Source organism: Globicephala melas, chromosome 5 (genome assembly GCF_963455315.2).
Source record: "Globicephala melas chromosome 5, mGloMel1.2, whole genome shotgun sequence".
NCBI classification, from domain to species: Eukaryota; Metazoa; Chordata; class Mammalia; order Artiodactyla; family Delphinidae; genus Globicephala; species Globicephala melas.
The window spans coordinates 92,902,014-92,925,213 of record NC_083318.1 but is presented as its reverse complement, the minus strand read 5'-3'; the positions used below and the strand labels follow the sequence as shown (position 1 = coordinate 92,925,213).

Genomic DNA, 23,200 nt, shown 5'->3' with positions numbered 1-23,200 from the left:
CCATAAAAAGGAATGGAATTTGGTCATTTGTTGAGATGTGGATGGTTCTAGAGACTGTCATACAGAGTGAAGGAAGTCAGAAAGAGAAAAACAAATATCCTATATTAACGCAAATATGTGGAACCTAGAAAAATGGTACAGATGAACCGGTTTGCAGGGCAGAAATTGAGACACAGATGTAGAGAACAAATGTATGGACACCAAGCGGGGAAAGTGTAGGGGTGGTGGTGGTGTGATGAATTGGGAGATTGGGATTCACATGTATACACTGATGTGTATAAAATTGATGACTATTAAGAACCTGCTGTATAAAAAAATAAAATAAAAAAGTAAAAAAAAAATTTATTTCCCCACTTCAACAGTAAATAAAACAACACTGTCTATAACAGCATCCAAATATATAAAATATTTAGGGATAAATCTGATAAAAGGAGTGAAAGACCTGTATACTGAAAACTACAAAACACTGCTGAGAGAATTTAAAGGTCTAAATAAATTATGTGATACAATGAATTCATGGGCTGGAAGACATAAAATTGTCTTATTAAGATGTCAGTTCTTCCCAAGTAGATCTGTAGGTTCAACATAATCCCAGTCAAAACTCCAGCAGGATTTTTGTAGAAATTTATAAAGTAATTCTAAAATTCATATGAACATGCAAAGGACCCAGAATATCCAAAACAACTTTGAAAAAGAACAAAGTTGGAAGATTAACACTGTCTTATTTCAAGAATTATTATAAAGCTATAGTAATCAAGACAGTAAAACAGATCTGGATTCCAGGCCTGGTTTTAACATCAACAGGCAATGAGATGAATAAAGCTTCAATAATGTGTGTGTACGACTGTCCTTTAAGAAAACCTAAAGACATAACTTTTTTAAATTAGATATTTCCATATAGAAACTATAGTACCTATAGGGAGGAATTAATTATTGTATTTTATTGGTTGAAATATCCTTGTGAAAGCACTCTTTGAACTATGTAACAAAAGATTAACTACCTGTGGATCGTTATTGCAAATATATAAATTATAATGCCCCTGGGAAGCAATATTTCTGGATATTACATATTTAAAAAAAATCTCAAACACCTAAACTCCTAGTTTTTCAATAAGATTTTGAAAACTTAATCCTAAGAGAGAGGACATGGTCATCTTAATATTAACATTAGCCCAGTAAGTAATTTTACTTACAAAAATGAACTGGGACTGGAATTCTTCGATACACGAGGAAGCACCAACAAGCTGGTGATTGTGGTTTGTGACTGGAAGGGCTTTGAGGGTGAAGTTTTTCCTACAGTGAAGATTTTCTCTTTTCCCCTGTTAAGAATAGTTAATAACAATCATTGTAGATTTTCTATCCTTTGGAAAAATTTTAACCTTCTTAACTGTATGTAGTAAAATTAATATATTTCTTTTTCTGGAAATTGCTATTAAAAGTCAGTAAAAGTTAGGGGCTTCCCTGGTGGCACAGTGGTTGGGAGTCCACCTGTTGATGCAGGGGACACGGGTTTGTGCCCCGGTCCAGGAGGATCCCACATGCTGCGGAACGGCTGGGCCCGTGAGCCATGGCCGCTGAGCCTGCGCGTTCGGAGCCTGTGCTCCGCAACGGGAGAGCCCACAACAGTGAGAGGCCTGTGTACTGCAAAAAAAAAAAAGAAAAGAAAAGTCAGTACAATTTAAATTTACTGAGAGTACTTTAAAGGAACTTCCCCAAAGTAACTTTAAAGTTGATCTGGAAACATGAATTTTTCTGGAAAAAGAGTGACAATGAGGGAAGATATACCCTACAAAGTATTAAAAACACCCTACTCAGTAACAATAGTTTAAAAAGTGTACTACTCTCTTAGAAAAATCTGAATAGATCATGTAGATAAAAGCCTTTAGGATAAAAAGTGTCATTCTAAATAAGTGGAGAAAGGCTATAAATCATGAAAAAATGAACTAATTATGAAAAAGTTATATCCTTTATGTATAATAGGTCAAAATGAAATTCTATATACTGAAAATTTATGTAAGAATGAAAACAATGAGGAAGTAGAAAAATACATGGGAAATATTTACATAATCTTAAAGGCTAAAGTCAGATAGCACAAGAGAAAATATAGGACTACTCAAAAAAAAGTCTGAATTTCAAACAAAACAAAACAAACCAACCCCATAATGTGAGCTAAGGACAAATAACAAAAAGTAACTGCAACATAGATGGCAGTTAAATGATTCATAGCCTCAATATCTAGTGTTGTTCCAAAACAGCTTAGAAAAAGACGAAAATAGAAGAGGACCTGAATAAGTGATTCACATAAGAAATAAAAACGTCTAATAAACATGAAAAAAATGCAGAAACGCATTTTCTAATATTCATATTAGAAATAATCATTTTCTAATATTCAGAGATAAATTAAAACAATAAGATGGCATTTTTGCCTATCAATTTTACCAAAGATTAAAATCACAATTTACATTGAGGATTAGGGGGAACAGACACTTTTATGCATAACTAGTAGGTAAGCAGATTGGTATAAGCTTTATGGTGGGCCTTTATATATGTTGACTTCACTATAAAGTTTAGTTAAAAAATTGATGTTCCATATAGGTTCATCTTAAAAACGTGATCCCTTGAGCTGCAACACAATCATGCGGGGTGCTTGTTAAAAAGTGCAGATTCCTAGACTCCAAACCAAACTTGCTGAATCAAATTCTTTGGGAGAGGGGCACAGGATTCTGCATTTTAAGCAAGCTCCCTGGATAATACTTATGTAGACTAAAGTTTGAAAGCCATTGTTGTGGAAAAAATATATATTTTTAAGAGGACATTTGTCACACTGTCCTTGTGTCTTTTTTTTTTTCTTTTGGCCATGCCACATGGCTTGCGGGATCTGATCAGGGATCGAACCCATGCCCCTGCAGTGGAAGCGTGGAGTCTTAACCAGTGGACCACCAGGGAAGTCTCCTTGTGGAAAAATGTTTAACATCATGGAAAACAGTAGTTAAGAGTGAACTTTGGAGCCAAAATGCCTGGGTTCAAATCCAGCCTCTACCATTTAACAGCAGTGCGACTTGGGGAATGTATTTCAGCTTTCTGAGCCTAAGTTTTCTCAAGTGGTTAAATGCGAATAATAATAGTATTTAACTCTTATGGTTGTTTTGAGGACTAAAAGAGTTTATATGTAAAGTGCTTAGACTAGTACCTGGCACACAGCCAGCACTATATGACTGTTGAAAGAACGAAAGAGTGAAGCAAAAAATAAAAAGGATATACAGTATAATTCTATTTTGTAAGAATATATATAGATGAATTTATATACAAACATACACATACAAATGACTGGAAAGATACACATCAGAGTGTTAACAGTATTATTTCTGGATTACGTGATTATTGTTAATTTTAATTTTCTTTTTGATTGTATCATCTAATTTCCTATAATAAAAAATTCACTTGTTATTAGGAAATAGTTTTTCAAAGTTAGTAATTTATGGTTTATTTGATTTAGTATGTCCATATTTCTTAAGGTCCTCCTAACATTACAGATGACTCCCTGCTATAGGAAACAAACCCTTGAGAGCAAATTGCACAAGATACTGTACACTTATTAATATAGAAGTAAGTGAGGCAGTCTCCACCGGATAGCTCAGGTACTGCAATATGAACAGCCGCAAACGTGACCCAGACCACCTGGAAGCGGGCACTCTTCTAGACTACTTTCCTCGTTTCCAGCTGTCAGGAAGGAGACACCTTTCAATGGAGGTTCACGACTATTGTTGTGGGAACCCACAGGCTCTCCCTGAATTCTCCACATTGGAATCAGTCAGTCTCTATAGTTTCTGGACATGAATACACTTTCAGGTATACGAAGTCAAGTGAGATAGTGAGGGTGAAGCAGCCCACCCATGGCACTAACATCATTGAGGAAAAAACACAGAATTCAACCAGAGTTTACGTCAACAATTGTTTAATTGTCTTTTTCTGACCTCTCTTCTTTCCTTCTCCTGTTTTGGTTTTCTACCTTCTAGTCCTACCTAGGCTTTAAGCTTGAATGTGTGTGTGTGGCTCTAAAACTATACCTTGGGTCTGTCAGAGGCTCTGCTCTTGACTTCTGCTGCAGTGTGAGGAGCACTGCCACCTTGGAACTCCAGTTCAACCCTCTCATGTTCCTCCAGTTTTCAGACACGAATCTTGAGCTATACCAACTCCTAAGGTAGCCTGCTTCACCAAACCTTAATAATATACAGATATTTCTGAGTGGATTCTGGTAAAATTCTCCTACTACTCATTACAAAAGCTTAAGCAGCGGTTTACAAACCTAAAAACTTAAAGAATGGGCTTCAAATTAATAAGCAAACAATAAAAATGGTAGCAAGTGTGGTGAAGTTTCTTAAATAGTACCATAAAAAGTGGGTAATGGGGCTTCCCTGGTGGCGCAGTGGTTGAGAGTCCACCTGCCGATGCAGGGGACACGGGTTCGTGCCCCGGTCCGGGAGGATCCCACATGCCGCGGAGCGGCTGGGCCTGTGAGCCATGGCTGCTGGGCCTGCGCGTATGGAGCCTGCGCTCCGCAAAGGGAGAGGCCGCAACAGTGAGAGGCCGCGTACCACAAAAAAAAAAAAAAAAAAGTGGGTAATGATGGTAAGCAGTATGTCATAAACAAACCTGTGAGTGAGATGGGGAATCAAAGATAGAGGGTATGACTCCAGGTTTCAGTTTAATATTTGGAGTACTTCTGTCAAAGTCTGTCTTCTTAAAGTGCCTTGAACACAACACATCTCCTTTTTTAGGCTCCCAAATGTCTACAGCATTCACATCAAGTCTTTTCATTGCTAATACCCATTTTCTTTTGACGTTTTCATCTGTGGGGAATCTAGAAAAACATACAAGAAGTATTTTAAAATTAAACACTATAGATATATATATATCTATATACTATATATATAGATATATATATATAGTATATATATATACTATATACATACAAGAAGCATTTTAAAATTAAACACTATAGATATATATATCTATATACTATATCTATATATCTATATATCTATATACTTGAATTAAGGCTGTGCCTAAATTGATTCTTGGTATTACTCTTGGGAACTGGAATATTGAGGAAACCATCATGACTCATGCTTTCTTAACTTTCAGTTTTCATAGTCAGATTTTTCTACCAAACATGCTGCAGGCATATGGCCCTCATTTACATCTTTCTCACATTATAAAGAAGTAAAGTTTCAAAAGACATTTAACACCTTTTAGTAAGATCCACACCTGAAGGTTTTTCTTCATCTGTAGATGATAAAGAATATCACTTGGGCCTTTTCCTATCTGAGGAATTTATCCCAGATGAACAGAGACACTTGTACTTTCATTCTTCTGTCAGCATCAAAAAAATTGCTTAGTACAGCATTTAATACAAAACAGGGGTATAAATGCTTAGTGAATGAATGCAGAGAACACCTGCAGAGTTTGGAATTCTGGAGATCAGAATTATTTTGAGATCTGGAGGCCAATAACCATATCTTTTCCAATTTTTCCAGCTGGTTCAAATCCTTTTTGGAATACGGTAGGGTACACATACTCATTTTTGATTTCCTTATACCTAGCAAAGTAGTTAGCAGGTCTTTCTCTGGCACACAGCACAGTGTCTGGCCCAAAAGCAGCAAAATAAACCTTTAGCAAATGCATAATTATTAAATCTTATTGCTTCTTCTTTCCTATTCTGTCAGAAGAACGACTAAAATTTTAAATTAGGACGATCTTGGTTGTAATTTGGTTCAGGACCATCCTGAACTTGTAATTTATATTTTTTCTCTACAACATAGGCTTGATCTATTTCTAAAGGACAGAATATATTTAGGCAAAGATCCTTCGGATTGTAAACTATACGTAAACAACACTGAACTTCTTAGCAGGTATGTTAAAATACAAAGTAATAATATTAGCAAAAATGAGGTTGATGATAGTTTTGGTAATCAGCCTGTGATACCTTTGCAGGTATCTTAAGCTTCTAAACGAAATGATAAAAGTGTAAGAGTATCACTGTCATTTCAAATTCAACTCAAAAGGCTATTTAAAAAGAACCTGAAAACTAAAGTTCAAAATTGAACGTCTAGGGCGTATAGCTCAGGGGTACAGCATTTGGCTGCAAAACTGATGATTAAAGTAGAACTATCTTTTGCTTTTTCTAACAGTCAGAAGTACTTGGCTTAACTACAGCAGAATCTTACACGTGAAATGTCAGTCCTTTTAGCTTGGAATTTGGTAAACAGCGAGAAGCACATCCAACGGCCGAGCAACATTTCACCATGGTTTTAGCAACTCATACCAGAACTGAAAGAAAATTAAAAGGGTTAGTTAACTCCAAAGCTAAGAGTAACACAGTTACCGTTCCCGGTACCTTCCAGTATGTTCTAGGTAACATGAAATCATGCTAGAAAGCCAAAGGGAAATATTTTCTTGCAAAACCTGCAGCTCTGCTCATACAATTTTCTAGGGGTTTGGCTTCTTTAATAAGGCAAGTCATATTTAGCGATGCACAGAGGCGCCCGATTTCCATTTAGGAGGCCGGTACATGTCCCTCCCACCGCTTCGTACAGGCACCATGTTCCCTCGCCACCACGCCTTGGCACACTGACTCCTCCTGGCACCCTAACCTAGGCTGAGCTCCCAGCCCAAGCGTTGCTTCCCCAGGGAAACCTTCCCTGACAGCCAGATTAAGTCAGATCCTCTCTAGGATTAGCTCTCGGGGAACACACACGTCTCCTTCCTAGCACTTCTCAAAGCTGTAATCCTCCATTTATTTCAGAGTCCCCGATGAACGTCTTTCTCGGCACCAGTCTGTGAGCTCCCTGAGGGCACGGTGGGGCGTGCGTTTTTTCTCACTTTTGTCCCCACGGCGTGGCTGCTGACTGGCACAAAGTAAATGTTAGGATATATACTGAAGGAATGAAGAGGAAGTAAAGGAGAAGAGGAGCTCTGGGCGCTGAGAAGCGCCTGGGCGCCTACCTGCCGGCGGGGCACGCGCCGGACCAGCTCAGAGCCAGGAGGGCGGGCCGAGCTCGGCCCCTTTCTCGAGGGTTCGGCCGCCGCCGGGAGACGGAGGGGCCGCCCTATCACAAGTGCGGATGCGGCCGGAGAGCGGCCCTTCCTCAGGGGCTTTCCTCCTCGCCCCGAACCACGCCCAGGCTATGGGCGGGTAGCGAAAGGGGGAAAAGGGGAGGCAACCTAAGAGTCATTACCATTTGCGGCGAAGGCAGCGACTAACGCAGACTAAAGAGATTGCGCTTCCCCTCGCTTCCGTCCCGTCAGCTCGGGAACCGGAAATCCGGCTGCCCCGGGTCACGTGCCCAGCCGCCATCTTGGTTCCGGTGGGAGCTGTACCCGGCAGGGGGTAGGGTAGAGCTGCGATGCTTCTCAGGACGTAGCTTTCGTCCTGGGGGAAGGGTCCGTGGAATTTGAGGGGAGGTGGAGGAGATGGCGGCCTTGGCGTGGGAAGACGGCGCCCGCGGGCAAGTGCAAGGGCGGCGGGGCTGCGAGCACTATGATAGAGGATGTCTCCTGAGGGTGAGGACTTCTGTGGGCTCTTCCCCTACGAGCTTCCGGCGGGCTGGGCTGGGGGCGGGGTGGGCAGGCAGGGCAGTTTTAGGCTTTTGGGCTGAAATTTGAGGTTAAGCTGTTGTCAGGATACCTTCCCCTCTAACTGGGTTCCTGCTGTAGAGAACGTTTATGGCAAGGCGACCACAGGGCCCACTTATTCTCTTGTGTTGTGCTTTGCGAGCAAAGCTCATCTTGCTTGGGAAGAGCCTGGCCTTGCACATTGGTTAGTTTATCGGTGGGTTCATTTATTTAGTCTTTCGCTGCTGGAAGTAGACTGAGGCAGCCTTAGGCCTGTGCCGGCTTTTCTCCAGGATCACTTTCAGGTGTGTGATGAAATAAGAGAAGAGGGGTAAGCAGGTTTAGAATCAGAATACGATTTCATCTCCTGTCGTAAGTAAGTTTTACAGCTTGCCAGTTTCGTTTTAGAGTCAGGGATTATGCCTAAGCCTGCCAAGGAGGAAACGTATGTGTGTAATAGGACGACAGTTATGTAATTGCCACAAAATAGGGAATTATGTGTAGGAGAGTGTCTAGTATGCATATACTGTTACTTTAGCTGTTTGAGAAAAATTCCTAGTCAATCTAGAATTTTAAAAATTCACATCCGTCCAATTAAAGTTCATTAATTTTTCTTGCAAGAAGCGGTTTAAAGATTTTGCTTAGAAAGCTTGAGCTTTGGAGTCCCACAGCCCTACCCCCCAAATTTTAGCTCTGCTCTTTGATAACTCAGTACTTTTTTTTTTTTTTTTTTTTTTGCGGAACGCGGGCCTCTCACTGTTGTGGCCTCTTCCGTTGCGGAGCACATGCTCCGGACGCGCAGGCTCAGCGGCCATGGCTCACGGGCCCAGCCGCTCCGCGGCATGTGGGATCTTCCCGGACCGGGGCACGAACCCGTGTCGCCTGCATTGGCAGGCGGACTCTCAACCACTGCGCCACCAGGGAAGCCCGATAACTCAGTACTTTTGAGAAAACTACTGGTTAATGCCCCACATATAAAATATGGGTGATAGAAGTTCCTGTTTCATAAAAAAGCATGAGGCCTGTAAGGATAACCTAAAGCCTTTTTTGTAGGCGGTGGTTTGGTGACCATTCCTCCACTGCACTGGATAAAGCTCTTTCAAAGGTGGTCATTCACCAGGTGTTGTTGAAGGAGAGTGAGTGCTATCCGTATGATTCCATTTCCATTGAGATGTGTTAGAGTTTCAAACTTCAGGTCTAAAACTGAATTCAACATCCTCATCCTCCTCTCCCCCCAAGAAGTCACACAAATACCTCCGTGTTTCATAGCACTCAGGTAGTTGACCCTGAGTATCAAATGCTTTTTTGCCCCCCACCCCTTCCCTTAAATACCAGAGACCAAGTGAAGAGTTTTAAGGAGGAAGTAATCAACTAAATTAAAAGCTGCTGTTTGCCTTTAAATTTGGTAAGGAGACCCCGGTCACTGGTGATCTTGAGGAGAAAAGTTTCTGTGGAGAGGTTGGGATAGAGTGTGATTGGAGTGGATTCAAGAGAGAATGGGATTAGTGGAAATGGACATAGCCTTTATAGACAATTGTTGGAGTTTTGCTGTAAAAGAGAGCAAAAAAAAAAAAAAAATTGAGGCTGTGGTTGTTGGGAGATGTGGGATCATGGGATTTTTTTCCCCCCATGGGAGGGAAAGATGGGAGGTGTTGCAGCATGTATGTATATTCTTAGAGGTGACCCCCCCCAAAATGAGAACATTTATCATGCAGGAGGAAGAGGGAAAACTGTAGGAGACCTGTCTTTGAGTAGCCAAACTGAAGAGGGGATCCAGTGTACAAAGAGAGGAGTTGGCCTTAGATAAAAACGTGGACTGTAGACTGTAACAGAAGGACAGACGGTGTGAGGTACATTTGCAAGTAGGTTGACAGAGTTTGTGGGAGAATGTTCTCTCTTGATTATTTCTGTTTTCATAGTGAAATAAGCAAGAGTGTAGCAGGAAGAAGACGTTTTTGAGGTTTGAAGAGAGAGGAGAAGATATGAAATAATCAGCTAGGTGTTCGGTCCTAGACGGTGGAAGAATGAAGGAATTGACTAGGGAAACATGGTAGTAAGACCCCACTTTTTATTAGGGGTTATGACTTAAACGTGAGAACAGCCAGTGTGGTGGTACTTTTGCTTTAGCCATATTTAGGTGTTCCTATGCAGGTTGAGTAGGAGAGAATTGGATTTAACCAGAGTTGGGGTTCTGGGTAGGTGAGTATGTAAATAGAGAAGGAAGGAACTAGGGTGTATGCAAGGGAAGAAGTGGAATTAGTTGGAAAAGGAGGAGGTAGTGGTTAGGGAATTTAATGCTTGAAATTAAGATACAAACAGGATTCAGTTCTTGTTCTAAGCAATGGTTCTTAAAGTGTGGGTGATTGGACCCCTGGGAATTCCTGAGGCCCATTAGAAGACCACTTTATACTGCTAAGACATTATTGTCTTTTTTAGCATGTGTGAAACTAATGACTAAAACTGCTAGCACCTTAACGTGAATCAAGGCAGTGGCACCGAACTGTACTAAACCTATAGTTTAAAAAAAAAAAAAATCCAGTTTCACTTAAGAATGTCATTGATAGAATTAAAGCAGTAAAATTATTAATTGTATAAAATACCAACCATTGAATACATGTCTTTTTGTATGTTTGAAATGGGATGTTTTCATCAGGCACTTTTGCAGACTTACATTAGGTGCTTGTTATGAGGAAAAGTTCTGTGCAATTGGATTATGAACTGAATGAATTTCTTTTTTAATGGGACATTTTTTTACTTGAACTGTGATTATTCACACTTGAGTATTTGCTGGACATTTTCTCCACTAGGAGGGAAGTGAGACTGTCATTGCAAGGAAAACAGTCAGCACTGATAAAATTCAAGCTTTCATGTCAAAATTAGAGTTTTGGAAAACCTGTGTCAGCCTCTGTGAGCTTGAAAGCTTCACAGTACTTATTTTTCTGTTAAGATGGTTAGTGATGTTAACAAATGTGATTTTTTGATATTGCATGTGAAATGTGGGAACATTGGGAAGAGCTACATAATTCAGTGAACTGATATTTTCCAAATGACCAGTGGGTGGATAAAAGGTCCATTCACAATGCAAGATAGATCAATGGAAGGGAGAAAAGTTAACTGATTAGTTTCAGATTTCATGTTGCAACTACCTGTTCTTAAGATTTGTTGAGTTTTGGTGTCGTATCAGAAGAATATCCATAATTTTCTAAGAAGGTTATTAAAATACCTCTCCCTTTTCCAACTACATATTTGTGTGAGCCCAAAATTTCTTCATATACTTCAGCCAAAACTGTGTGAATGCAGAAGCACATACGAGAAGCTACCTATTTTGGGGGGAAATATAGCTGTTTTTCATTAAAATGTGTTATTTATGTTAACATGTAATTGGTTTGTTGCTATCATTTTAAAAATAAGTAATATTTTTAAAACCTGTAAGTTTTAATTTATAATATGGTAGGTGTCAATAGATATAATTTCACAGAAACAAAAGCTCTTTGGGATACAACATAATTTTTAAGACTATAGGTAAAGGGGTTGAGACCACAATGTTTGAGAACCACTGTTTTGTGGCATGACTGAGAATATGTGGTTGAGGAGGGTTGGAGGACAAGGCCACTGGAAGTGAGAAAGGGAACTGAGCGTTCAGGGTATTGGAGGGATTATCACTGTTGGATGTGCAGATAACTAAGATTTAGGACAAGAGTAATATTGGAAAGAAAAGGAGCCAGTTGAGTGTTAAAATAAGAAAAGAATGATCCATGTTATGGGAAGTCATGGCATAGGAAGTCTTCAGAAATGAGAGGATCTGAAAGGTCACGGTGTACTGGAAAGTATCAGGTTAGCTTACTGGCCTGCAGACTTCTCCATGTACTAGTTAGGGTAAGGTCTACAAAAAGACCCAGTAGTAATGTGAGTTAAAGAATAAAGAGTCTATTTCTTCTCACCTAACAATTCAAGGTGAATGATCCAGTTTGGTAATGAGGCTTTGTTTCACATGATTATCCTAGGGACAAGTTTTTTCCATTGTATTATTTTGCCATGGAGGAGGAGGCATGCCCAGTTTCCTAATACGTAGGCCCAGGAGTGGCACTGATTTCTTCCGTGTGTATTCTGTTTGTAAGAACTTAGTCATTTGGTCACAGGTAACAGCAAGGAAACTGTAGTATAGCTGGGCAGTCATGTGCCCGGGAAGAAGGAGACAGTAGATTTTGTTGGACAACTGGCAGTCTTTGCTGCTCTTGAAAACAAGGACTGTCTTTTACGTTTATTGCATCTTCTAAAGTATCAGATACATAGCTGATGGTTAGTAAACTTAAGAGGACTAAAATATAATCTTTATAGTATTTAATGCTTCGGGTTTGAAGTTGGTAAATGAATTTATCTGGAATGTCTAAGTAGAAATTGCCTGCGTGCCATTTAGGCTGAGAATGAGTTTAGGGTATTGTGGGATTAGTTTTGCAATCTAGGGACTTCCATCCTTCACAGTTCTTCTGTCTTTAACTACAAGGTTGTGTTCAGCTTGACACAGAAATGTAGATGTTGAAGGAAAAACAGTGAAATGTCATGTTTAGTGTCAGTTTACCAAATGATCTGTTGGTTGTAATCTTTTGACCTTGTTCCGAGGAGGAGGAGGAAGGAAATTTCTTTTTGCATTGCAAACTTGTCTTTTCTTGCTTCTTATAACTGTTTTTCTCCCTTGGGGATTAGGCACCATGCTGTGACAAGCTTTATTCTTGCCGGTTGTGTCATGATAACAATGAAGATCATCTGCTAGATCGCTTTAAAATAAAGGAAGTGCAGTGCATAAACTGTGAAAAAATCCAACGTGTAAGATTTTATCACAAATTTCTATTTTCTTTCTTTAAAAAAAAATTATCCTAAGGTGGTTTTAAAAATTTAATCAAGAGTATTGCCAGTATGACTTCTTTAGCTCTTAAAGTAAGCCTTATCTTGGATTTCAGTGTATAAAAACTTGTAAAGATAAAACTGCGTGTACATTAATAAAAATTCTGGATATTTAAATAGTAATTCAAAATGTTTTGGTAAACTCTAATTTTTTAGTTACGTGTTTTTTTTAGGCACAACAGACTTGTGAAGAATGTAGCACATTGTTTGGAGAATATTATTGCAGTATATGCCATCTGTTTGACAAAGACAAGAAACAGTATCATTGTGAAGACTGCGGAATTTGTAGGTACTGTATGTAAAGTATTCTTTTCTAATTGCTTCTGATATATCTGAGGAATAGTAGTTTTTAAAATCAACTTAGTTGGAATATAATTATTGATACATCTTATAAAATGCATTCATCTTAAGTGTCTAGTTCAGTAACTTTTGACAAATACATATACTGTGTTACTACCAACACAAATCAAGATAAAAAATATTTCCATTATTCTAAAAAGTTTCTTCATGCCTTCATCATTTAACTAGGCCATCAACAATTGTGTGCCTATTTAAATTTTAACTTTGGGGTAGAAAATATGCTTTTATATGAAGTGTTTTGTAGGCAACGAAGGTAAAAAATTAGGGTAGATTTTTTTCCTTTTTGAAGATTAGTTTAAAAAAAATTGTCAAAAGTTTTGATAAAATCACTACAGACTTAAAAATTGGAAAATACAGAAAAGTAGAAAGAATGAAAGTATTGATAAAACAGCCTGAAGTCCAATCACCCACTGACAAGGTACTATTGACATGTTGGTATATAGGAATTTTTTTCTTTCTAAAAATCCTGAAGTGTTAGATGTATACATAAGCATATATGTAACGTGTTTGTTTTAAAGTATACTAATACAGCAAGCCACTCATTTTAAGAAATAGAATGTTACCAATACTGCTGGAGCTCTTAAGTATTCTATGTTAATCCTTTCTCCTTGATCCCACTGGAGAATTTTAAATCGCTTTCTTTTCTTTTATGTAGTTGTTTTTAAGGAAGGATAACAAACATATCAAAAGATGTACCAATCATAAGCAAACAACCTTTTTCTAGTTTTTAACTCTAGAAGTTTGATATGGGTCTTTTATAGCTTTCATGTCTATACTCTTTGAACGTGTGGAATATAGAAATAATAATTGGTTTCATGTTCTCTGCTAATTCTAACATCTTTGTCAGTTCTGGATTGATTCTGATTGATGGATTATTATTTTTTGGTTGGGTTTTCCTGCTGCTTTGTGTTACTGGTCATTGTTGGATACCAGACATTGTGATTTTTTACCTTGTTGGGATATTTTCATATTGCTACAAATCTTCGTGAGCTTTATTTTGAGATGCAGTTAAGTTACTTGGAAACAGTTTGGTACTTCTGGGACTTGCTTTTTTAATTTGTTAGATGGATCTGGAGGTGTGCTTATTCTAGGAATAATTATTCCTCACTACTGAGGTATTACTCAGTACCTTCCTCAGTACTCTACCCAGTATCCCATGAGTTCTAAGGTTTTCCAGTCTGGCTGATGGGAGTAAGCACTGATCCTGGCCATGTCTGAGTGCTGAGCACTGTTCCTTCTAGTTCTCTTGGATGGTTCTCTCTCTGGCCTTGGGTAGTTTCCTCACATGGATGCACTGATGTGTATCCTGCTAAATACCTGAGGGGGCTCCCCTGTGCAGCTCTGTCCTCTCTGGTACTCTGTCCTGTGAACTCCAGCCATCTTCTCAGTCAGGAAGTCTTTTTGACTCTGCCTTACTTCCTTCAACTTGTTTGGCCTGGAAGTGCTCTAAGCAGTAAACTGGGGCAATTGTAGGGCTCACTTAATTTGCTTCCCGTATCTCACAGATCACTGTCCTTCATTGCCTGATGTTCAGTGAAACTTGTTTCATATATTTTGTTTGGGTTTTGTGGTGGTGGTTTTAGGCAAGAGGGTAGATCCAGTCTCTCTTATTCTGTCTCGGGCAGTAGTGGAAGCCTCCCTGCAGGGTTTTACCTGTGGAATTTGACAGGCTGATTCTAAATTTCACTTGGAAGAGAAAATCCACGTAGGTAAGCAGATTTTGAAAAGGAAGAATAACAAGGAGGGGGTTGCATTTCCACATAATCAAAACATGATAAAGTTAGAGTAATTCAAATGGTGTGTTCTTTGTACAGGAATAGACAAATAGATAAAGGGAAGAACAGTGTGTTTGTGAGTGTGTGTGTGTGTTTGTGTACATTCACATATTTATACACATGAATTTATAACAGAAGTGGCATTTCAGATCAGGAGAAAAGGGAATTAGGAAAATTGTTTATCCATTTGCGAACAAAAAATTGATTACTAAAACTGTGCATTCATTAGAATATGGTTTTAGCATGTTGCGACAGAAACTCTAAATAACAAGTGCTTCAAAAAAGGTAGACGTTTATGTTTCTTATGGAAAAGTCTGAACCATGTAGTTAATTAAACAGAAGTCCAGGTTCCTCTTATTTTTTTGCCATCCATAAGCTGTTTTCTTGCCTACATAGTTTAGAAGAGTCCATATTCTGATATATCAGTGGAAAGGGGGAAATAGGTGAATGGAAGGTATACCCTTTTCTCCTAAGGGCATGAGACAGAATTTTCATTTCTCTTTTCTGTTCATACCTTCAGAGAAGTTAGAAAATAGTTTTTATTCTGGCAGCCCTGTGCCTAGCTAAATGTTCTGTTGTTGTGCAAGAAGAGGTGTAAGAGAAATTTGGGGACAGCTAGCAATCTCACCTTTACCATACCTAATACATTTCAAATGGATGAAAGAAAAATATAAAAATTACAAGCCATAGTATTAGAAGTATATAGAGGAATATGTTCATGACCTGTGGGTTTCAAAAGTCTTTTCAAGACCAGAGGCAGAAGCATAAGGCATAAAGGAAAATACGTCTTTTTATTACATAAGAATTAAAATGACTGTATAACAAAAGATGTAAAAAAAAGATGACATACCAGAAAAATAATTGTAACATACGCAAGTGAAAAAGATTAATACCCAAGGTATGTGAAGAGCTCCTTTAAATAAGGTTCCTCAAAAAAAGTAAAAGTAGAACTACCATATGATACTATATGCAATTCCACTCTTGGGTACATATTCGAAAAAAATGAAAACACTAATTTAAAAAGGTACATGCACCCCAAGTGGTACTGTTCATAACAGTCTCTCTCTCACACACACACACACACACACAGAGGAATATTACTCAGCCACAGAAAAAGAATGAAATTCTGCCATTTGCAATGTCATGGGTGGACCTAAAGAGTATTATGCTTAGTGAAAAGCCAGACAAAGACAAATGCTGTATGTTATCACTTATATGTAGCATCTAAAAAATAAAACAATGAATGTATATAACAAAACAGAAACAGACTCACAGATATAGAAAACAAACTAGTGGATACCAGTGGGAAGAGAGAAGGGGGGAGGGGCAAGATACAGGGGTAAGGGATTAAGAGATGCAAACCACTATGTATAAAATAGATAAGGAACAAGGATATATTGTATAGCACAGGGAAATAATAGACATTATTTTGTAATAACTTTAAATGGAGTATAATCTATGAAAAATTTTTTAAAATTTTTATTTATTTTTGGCTGCTTTGGGTCTTCGTTGCTGTACACGGGCTTTCTCTAGTTGCGGTGAGCGGGGGCTACTCTTCGCTGCAGTGCGTGGGCTTCTCATTGCGGTCGCTTCTCTTGTTGCGGAGCACGGGCTCTAGGTGTGCAGGCTTCAGTACTTGCAGCATGCGAGCTCAGTAGTTGTCGCTCGCAAGCTCTAGAGCTCAGGCTCAGTAGTTGTGGCGCACAGGCTTAGTTGCTCCACGGTATGTGGGATCTTCCCGGACCAGGGATCGAACCTGTGTCCCCTGCGTTGGCCAGCAGATCCTCAACCACTGTGCCACCAGGGAAGTCTTCTATGAAAATATTGAATCACTATGCTGTATATTTGAAACTAATATAATATTGTAAATCAAGTATATACTTCAGTTAAAAAAAAGAGCTTTTTAAAAAATATTTATGTATTTGCTGTGCTGGGCCCTAGTTGTGGCACACAGGATCTTTGTTGGCGCGTGTGGGATCTTTGTTGTGGCATGTGGGATCTAGTTCCCTGACCAGGGATCGAACCTGGGCCCCCTGCACTGGGAGCATGGAGCCTTAACCACTGGACCACCATGGGTGTCCCAAAAAGACCTCTTCAAAGTTGATGAAAGACAAATACCCTAGTAGAAAAATGAACCAAGGACATGAACAGGCAATCCACGGGAGAAATCCAAATGGTTCATAAACATTAAAATATGCTCCCTGTCTCATCATTTGAGAAATGCAAATTAAAAAGACTCTTCAAATTTGTCTGTCATATAGGTAACCAGTGTTGGCTAGGGTGTGGGGAACATGGGTGCTGTCACACATTGTTGGTGGGAGTATAAACTGTGCTGTCTTTGGAGGTCAGTTTGGCAGCATCAGAACTGATGATGCAATGCCCTCTGATCCCATAGTTTCACTTTTAGGAATCTTATAAAAAGTCATCAACATGTAGGTTGAGTGATGTCTGTATACAGATATTTATTGTATCATTGTATTAACTAAAGACAGTAAATTATATCAATAAAAGAATATTAAAAAAATTATGATATATCCATACCATGTAATATTATGAAACTGTAGAGAGGAATAAAGTGGTTCTATGTATTCATACATAGAATACTCTTCAGGAAATAATTGTTTTCTTCAGAAAGTTGCAGAACAGGATATATAGAAAGAATCCATCTTTGTAAAAAACAAAACCCAAAGTGTGTGTGTCTGTATATATATATGGGCAATTTTATAGGAGAAAAAGACATGGAAGGGTAGGTACCATTCTGCTTATAGTGCTTTTACATTTGGGGAGTGCTGTTGGGGAGGTAGGGGTTTACCTCATTTCTTCAGTGTGGTTTGAACTTTCTTTACAGTGAAACGAAACTTACATATGATGAACAGATTATCACTGTAGTAAAAGATGTGTTTGTTTTTCATGCTGTTTTTAGGATTGGTCCAAAGGAAGATTTTTTCCACTGTCTGAAATGTAACTTATGCCTCACAGTAAATCTCCAAGGAAAGCACAAGGTATATAATTCAGTTTGCATGATTTAAAAAGTATTACAGTGTTTTTGAAAACAGCTCAAATCCTAATTTGTTTAAAAGCATGCTCATTTTCAGATATTACCGAGTACAATCATGTTGCTTTTTATTTTTCAGCAGTATTAAGTAGATATTCTAAAGTATACACCTTAGAATATCTGATCTACAATTCCGTTTCTTCTCTATGGTGTGTAAGAATACTTCCATCAGTTATTAGTGAAATGTAGACAACTTCTAAATTGACTTATGGATTCTTATCATTGATACTGGTATTAAGAATAGCTTTTAAAAAGGGTGGTACAGGAGGGCTTCCCTGGTGGTGCAGCGATTGAGAGTCCGCCTGCCGATGCAGGGGACGCGGGTTCGTGCCCCGGTCTGGGAAGATCCCACATGCCGCGGAGCGGCTGGGCCTGTGAGCCATGGCCACTGAGCCTGCGCGTCCGGAGCCTGTGCTCCGCTATGGGAGAGGCCACAGCGGTGAGAGGCCCGCATACCGCAAAAAAAAAAAAAAAAAAAAAAAAAAAAATGCGGTACAGGAGAAATACAGAGCAGTGTAACCTTTTGTTAACACAGCATTCCAAGAAAATTCAGTATTCCTTTCATAATTAGACAAATATTTTTCATTTGGATGTAGAAATTTTATGTCATGATCCTAGGCCTGTTAAAAATTATTTTTCATTACTTAGGAGAAAATCTAATAAACTATCGTTTATAGTACTGATTCTATCCAAGAATTTAGAGAATGGAGAGACTAACGAGGGTGTTTTAAAAATAGATACTAGATAATAACTGGCCTAAAATACTGAGGTGGTGAGGTGAATAATGAACGTAGGGGATATTGTGAGGAGTATAAGGAAGAAACAATGGGGCTGAATAAAGATGACATCCAAGGTTTTTAGTGCTGGCTTAAAGTAGTTGATTAATAGATTGTGAATTTGTAGGAGATAAAAGATTGGGTTTGGTTTTACCGACTTGAGTTTAGGGTGATAGCAAGATATGCTTCCTGTGTTGTCTTTAGAAAACTATACTCATTTTCTCTTGTGGTATTTTTATTTTGTTTCTCAGTTATTTTTTATTGTTTATATTAGTAAATGGTCGTATCATCTACTCAGGTGCTTAGTTAAAAAACCTGGGCATCATCCATGGCTTGGTGCTTTTTCTTTTACCTCCTCACACCTAATCAGACACTGTCTTGTCCAGTTAAGAACTCTGGCCCTGTGGGCACCGTGTTGGAGCTCAAATATATTTCCACCTCTTGCCACCATATAATTTTGGGAGTTCTTTAGCTTCTCTAGGCCTCAAATACATCATCTGTAAAATGGGGTAATAATTGTACCTGTTTGATTTAGTGTTGTGGGAATTAATTGAGGTAATACAGGTAATGAACTTGGCATATGGCATGTAGTACAATCTCTGTAATATGAACTGTTATTATTTATAAAATAATTTGAATAATTAAGACATATTCATAGTTGTGAGAGTTAACTGTTCAATTTTTGCCTGACATATAAGAAACGTGTATTAATGTTCATTATTATCTTTAATAAGTTGGTATGGTTTCCTTTGTTTTTATTATTAATACTATGGTTATATCATTTCCATCTAGTTAAGCTTTGGTAATTTTAGTTTTGCTTTTAAACAGTGTATTGAAAATGTTTCCCGGCAGGATTGTCCAATATGTTTGGAGGTAAGCTTAAAATATTTTTTGTTTTGGAAATATCCCCTCTTGAATTTAAAATACTGGGTATTTATATTGTCTTCATGTAATTAAGCACTAACATTTATTTCCTTTTACAGGACATTCACACATCCCGTATTGTTGCTCGTGTCTTGCCATGTGGACATCTTTTACACAGGTAAAGTAACTTTGGTTTTTCTCCTAAAAAATGTTTGGAAATAGTGGAGGTACTTTTTGCTTTATTAAAATAATGTTATATTTTTCAGAACGTGTTATGAAGAAATGTTGAAAAAGTGAGTGTTTCATGGGATTTAAAAAAACTGTAATTGTAAGACCTCTGTTTTCTTTTCTTTTCTTTCCTTTTTTTTGTTTTTTTGAGGGGAGGGGGAAATGGACAAACCTTGCAGTTACTTGCACCATATTGGACATGGTAGATATTTCTCTCGAGATGGGTTGGGTAGATGGGTAGTGTTAAATTGAGCAAAAAGCATGGTGGGGGCATAGGACTATACCTTTGTCCTCTTGTTTCTGTTATGCCTTATCTCATCCCGCAACTTGAGACAGATAACTCTCATTTTCTGGCTGTACTTGTTGGGGAGCTCAGTCTCTGCCAGAGGCAGTCATAGCGTTGTAAAAAATAAAAATACTGAGGCATGTTGCTCAAAATTCTTAGTTGTTTTATCGGCCCAGTATAATGACCTGCCAAAAAAAGCTTCTAACAAGATTTATCTAATGCTGATTTTGTTGTGGGGAAAGGATGCTAAAGTGAGATGCAAATAGTTAGGAAAGAGGAGACTGTGTAAATGTATTTTGGTCTTGCAAATTAATGAGTAGAAACTTTAAGAGCCAGATAGAAGGGAACTTTTTCAGAATTTTTAGAAAGGAAATAATATGATCTGAATAAGTTTTAAGGAATACAATCTCTCCTTTGCTTGAATAGGTTAAGAAATTGAGGCTGTTTAGCTAAAAAGCAGTTTAATTGGTTTTTAAAATATATTGAGTATATTCTACAGAGAATATTGAGTAATTCCTCTTCATTTTAGAGAACTGAGGAAAAAGAAGTAGGTTTAAAAAACACCCTATGACACAGGATTTAATTGAAAACTTTTACATTATGAAAGTTTCCAGATTTGTAAGATGATCTTGAAATATAAAATAATACCTATCTTGGATGGTTTATGTACCAGTTAGCATGCATCTTCTTGTATACCTGAGTTGATATACTCCCCATTTAATGTTTGGGAAATAACTTTTATCTCTCCTAGAGACTACAGGTGTCCATTATGTATGCATTCTGCTTTAGATATGACTAGTTACTGGAGACAGCTGGATGATGAGGTAGCACAGACTCCTATGCCATCAGAATATCAGAACATGACTGTGGATGTGAGTAGAATCAATGCTTAAAAAAACTTCAGGTTCCTTGTTGATGTTCATGTTTATTTTTGCCCTTTTGCTCAGATCTGTCTAAAAAATACTATTTGGGCATAGATGCCAATGTGATGATTAACGGGAAGGACAGAATAATCTTTAAATTTTAGTTACTCTGAACTCAAAAGACCAGGAAAAAAAATCCAAGAATACCTTTGTGAAATTCTTTCCAACACTAGATGGCAGGCAAAAACTTTATTCTGAATAATTTACATATTACTTAACAGAGTCAGTTGGTAATGTAACTGAGTAGAGGTGGATTACTGGTTTGATGTTTTATTTTAATTATGTTTTAATTTTAATTATTTTAAATTTTATTTCAGGCAAACATGTTTACTGATTTTTTTTTTAAGATTACTTCTTGGTTTTTAATGTTTATTACCCTTTTTAGTCTAAGACTTTATTTGGTCTTAGCCTGTAATCTAAAATATAAGAGGTATTTCTGTGCCTTTTGCCTTGTGGAGAATGATCATCTTTTCTCCATTAATTGAGATGTGCTGCTATCTAGTCTCAGCATAGTACATTCAGTTACAGGTTAGAATTGGAAAGTAGATAGCTTTCTGGTGCTTTAATAACTTTTTGACATGAATTTTCAAAACATCTTCATTTCAAATACTTCTACACAAAAAGATAAAAATCACTTAACAAAGACAGATAAAAATTATTTTCTGTTTTATTCACACTGGAGCATTTCATAATTCATGTGGATAATTGAATTGTTAGTAAGATCAATGAAAGATCACTTTTGTAATACTGATAGTTGTGTCATGTTTTATTAGAGCCTGTAATGTGCTATGTCCTATTTAGATCATTTTTTAAAATAACAGCCTTATTGAGATATAATTCACATATCATACAACTCATCCATTTAAAATATCCAGTTCAGTGCTTTTTAGTGTATTCTTGGAGTTGTGCAAACATAACCACCATCAAATTTAGAATATTTTCATCACCCCAAAAGGAAACCCCATAGCCATTAGCAGTCATTCCTTAATCCTCTAGCTCTAGGCAACGAGTAATCTACTTTCTACATTTAGATCATATTCTTAAAAGAATTACTTTCCAAATTATAATTTAGAGAAAATTTGGATGTTTTCTACTTATTATGGTGTGGCTCTTCTAAAGCTAATGTTTCTCTCACATAGTAATTTATTGATCTTTTTTCAGGTTAACACCTTTTTTATTTTTCAGTATCTCAGTACTAGAAGAGATTAATTCCTAAGTGGCATCTTATTGTCATTTTAGGGACGAGCCAAAAGCTTTTCTTTGTTCAACTTTAGAAAGTATTCTTTTGGACTTTAATTCATTTTTGAGGCATGGAAGGCTAGGAACTTAGCATATTAAAGGATAAGCAAAAATATTATAAGTATGTAAAAGTTCGTTTTGTTAACTAAGATAATATTCTAAGTGTCAGTGAAAAATAATGAAATTGTGTGTTGTTTTGAATTAGTATAGGCGTTGATCTGATTATGATGCCTATGTTAATTTTTGTGCTACTACTATTTATACTATTTGGGAACTATTTTAAAATAAGACTTCTTAGCTCAAATCCACATTTTCATTTTCTAAATTCACAGCTAATCTCTTATTAGAGATTTTAGTGAACAAATAAAAGGTATTTCTATTTATGGAAACGTTTAGACTTAACATATGTATGTTTTCATATCTTTAGTATGATTTTCAAGGAATTGTTTTGAGCAGACAGTGCCACTTTCTATTTATAAGGTTTAGTATACTTAATTTTAATTCATCTCTTTTCAGATTCTCTGCAATGATTGCAATGGAAAATCTACAGTCCAGTTCCATATATTAGGCATGAAATGTAATATTTGTGAGTCCTACAATACTGCTCGCTCAGTCTGGAGGATGTAGAATTTCAGTAGATCAGCAATGACCAGCCTATACTGTACTGGACAACTGAGCATTTTCTGATATAGAAAAAGGCTATCTTTTTATCATGGTGCGTCAGAATCTGTGCATTAGAGTTGATGTGTTTTGTATTAGTGTCACAGGGTAAAATCATATTACAGGACTTAAGGATTCAGGGTCTCTGTAGAATTATCACAGCTCTACGTTGAATGACAGCCACCATGCTTGTGTTTTGATTGGAAATTCCTTTGGTGTCAGTTGTTTGGAAGTTAATGTTTGCCACTGAAATTCACATCCATAGATGTATTATACTTACATGGAACTTTGTTTTAAGTGACACTATGCACACAGAATTCCTTTCTAGTTCTTGATAGAACTGTACTTAATTCTCAGTATTATTCTTGACTCTTTACGGGGTGTGCTGTGAGAATATGTTCTATCTTACTGTTAAAATCTAATTACATATACTTTAGAATTTTCTAAGACGGTCCTTTGGATCCTGTAAATGTGAATTATGATGTAATAACTGCTAATAAAACTATATTGAAACAGTA

At 37.5% G+C, this 23,200-nt stretch overlaps 2 protein-coding genes across 6 annotated transcripts in view; one reads left to right on the top strand and one right to left on the bottom strand.

Annotated features, from left to right (window-relative positions):
• THAP6 (THAP domain containing 6) overlaps nt 1-7,374 on the bottom strand; it is a 20,425-nt gene extending 13,051 nt beyond the window's left edge. The window contains exons 1-6 of one of the 5 annotated variants that reach the window (XM_060299484.2): nt 7,239-7,254; nt 6,228-6,330; nt 5,269-5,373; nt 4,654-4,861; nt 1,489-1,641; nt 1,194-1,319 (exon numbers count right to left, since the gene is read on the bottom strand). In XM_060299484.2, the coding sequence (XP_060155467.1) occupies nt 1,194-1,319; nt 1,489-1,641; nt 4,654-4,818 (444 nt within the window). In that variant the 5' untranslated portion in view covers nt 4,819-4,861; nt 5,269-5,373; nt 6,228-6,330; nt 7,239-7,254. The other 4 variants (XM_060299483.2, XM_060299480.2, XM_060299482.2 and 1 more) reach the window with 4 other exon arrangements.
• RCHY1 (ring finger and CHY zinc finger domain containing 1) lies at nt 7,262-23,200 on the top strand. Its single transcript, XM_030877871.3, is given in 10 exon segments — nt 7,262-7,563; nt 12,319-12,438; nt 12,690-12,805; nt 17,575-17,653; nt 19,311-19,355; nt 19,466-19,524; nt 19,613-19,639; nt 20,612-20,732; nt 22,539-22,628; nt 22,630-23,200. Coding segments are annotated over 10 exon segments (789 nt in total). The 5' UTR covers nt 7,262-7,473; the 3' UTR covers nt 22,672-23,200.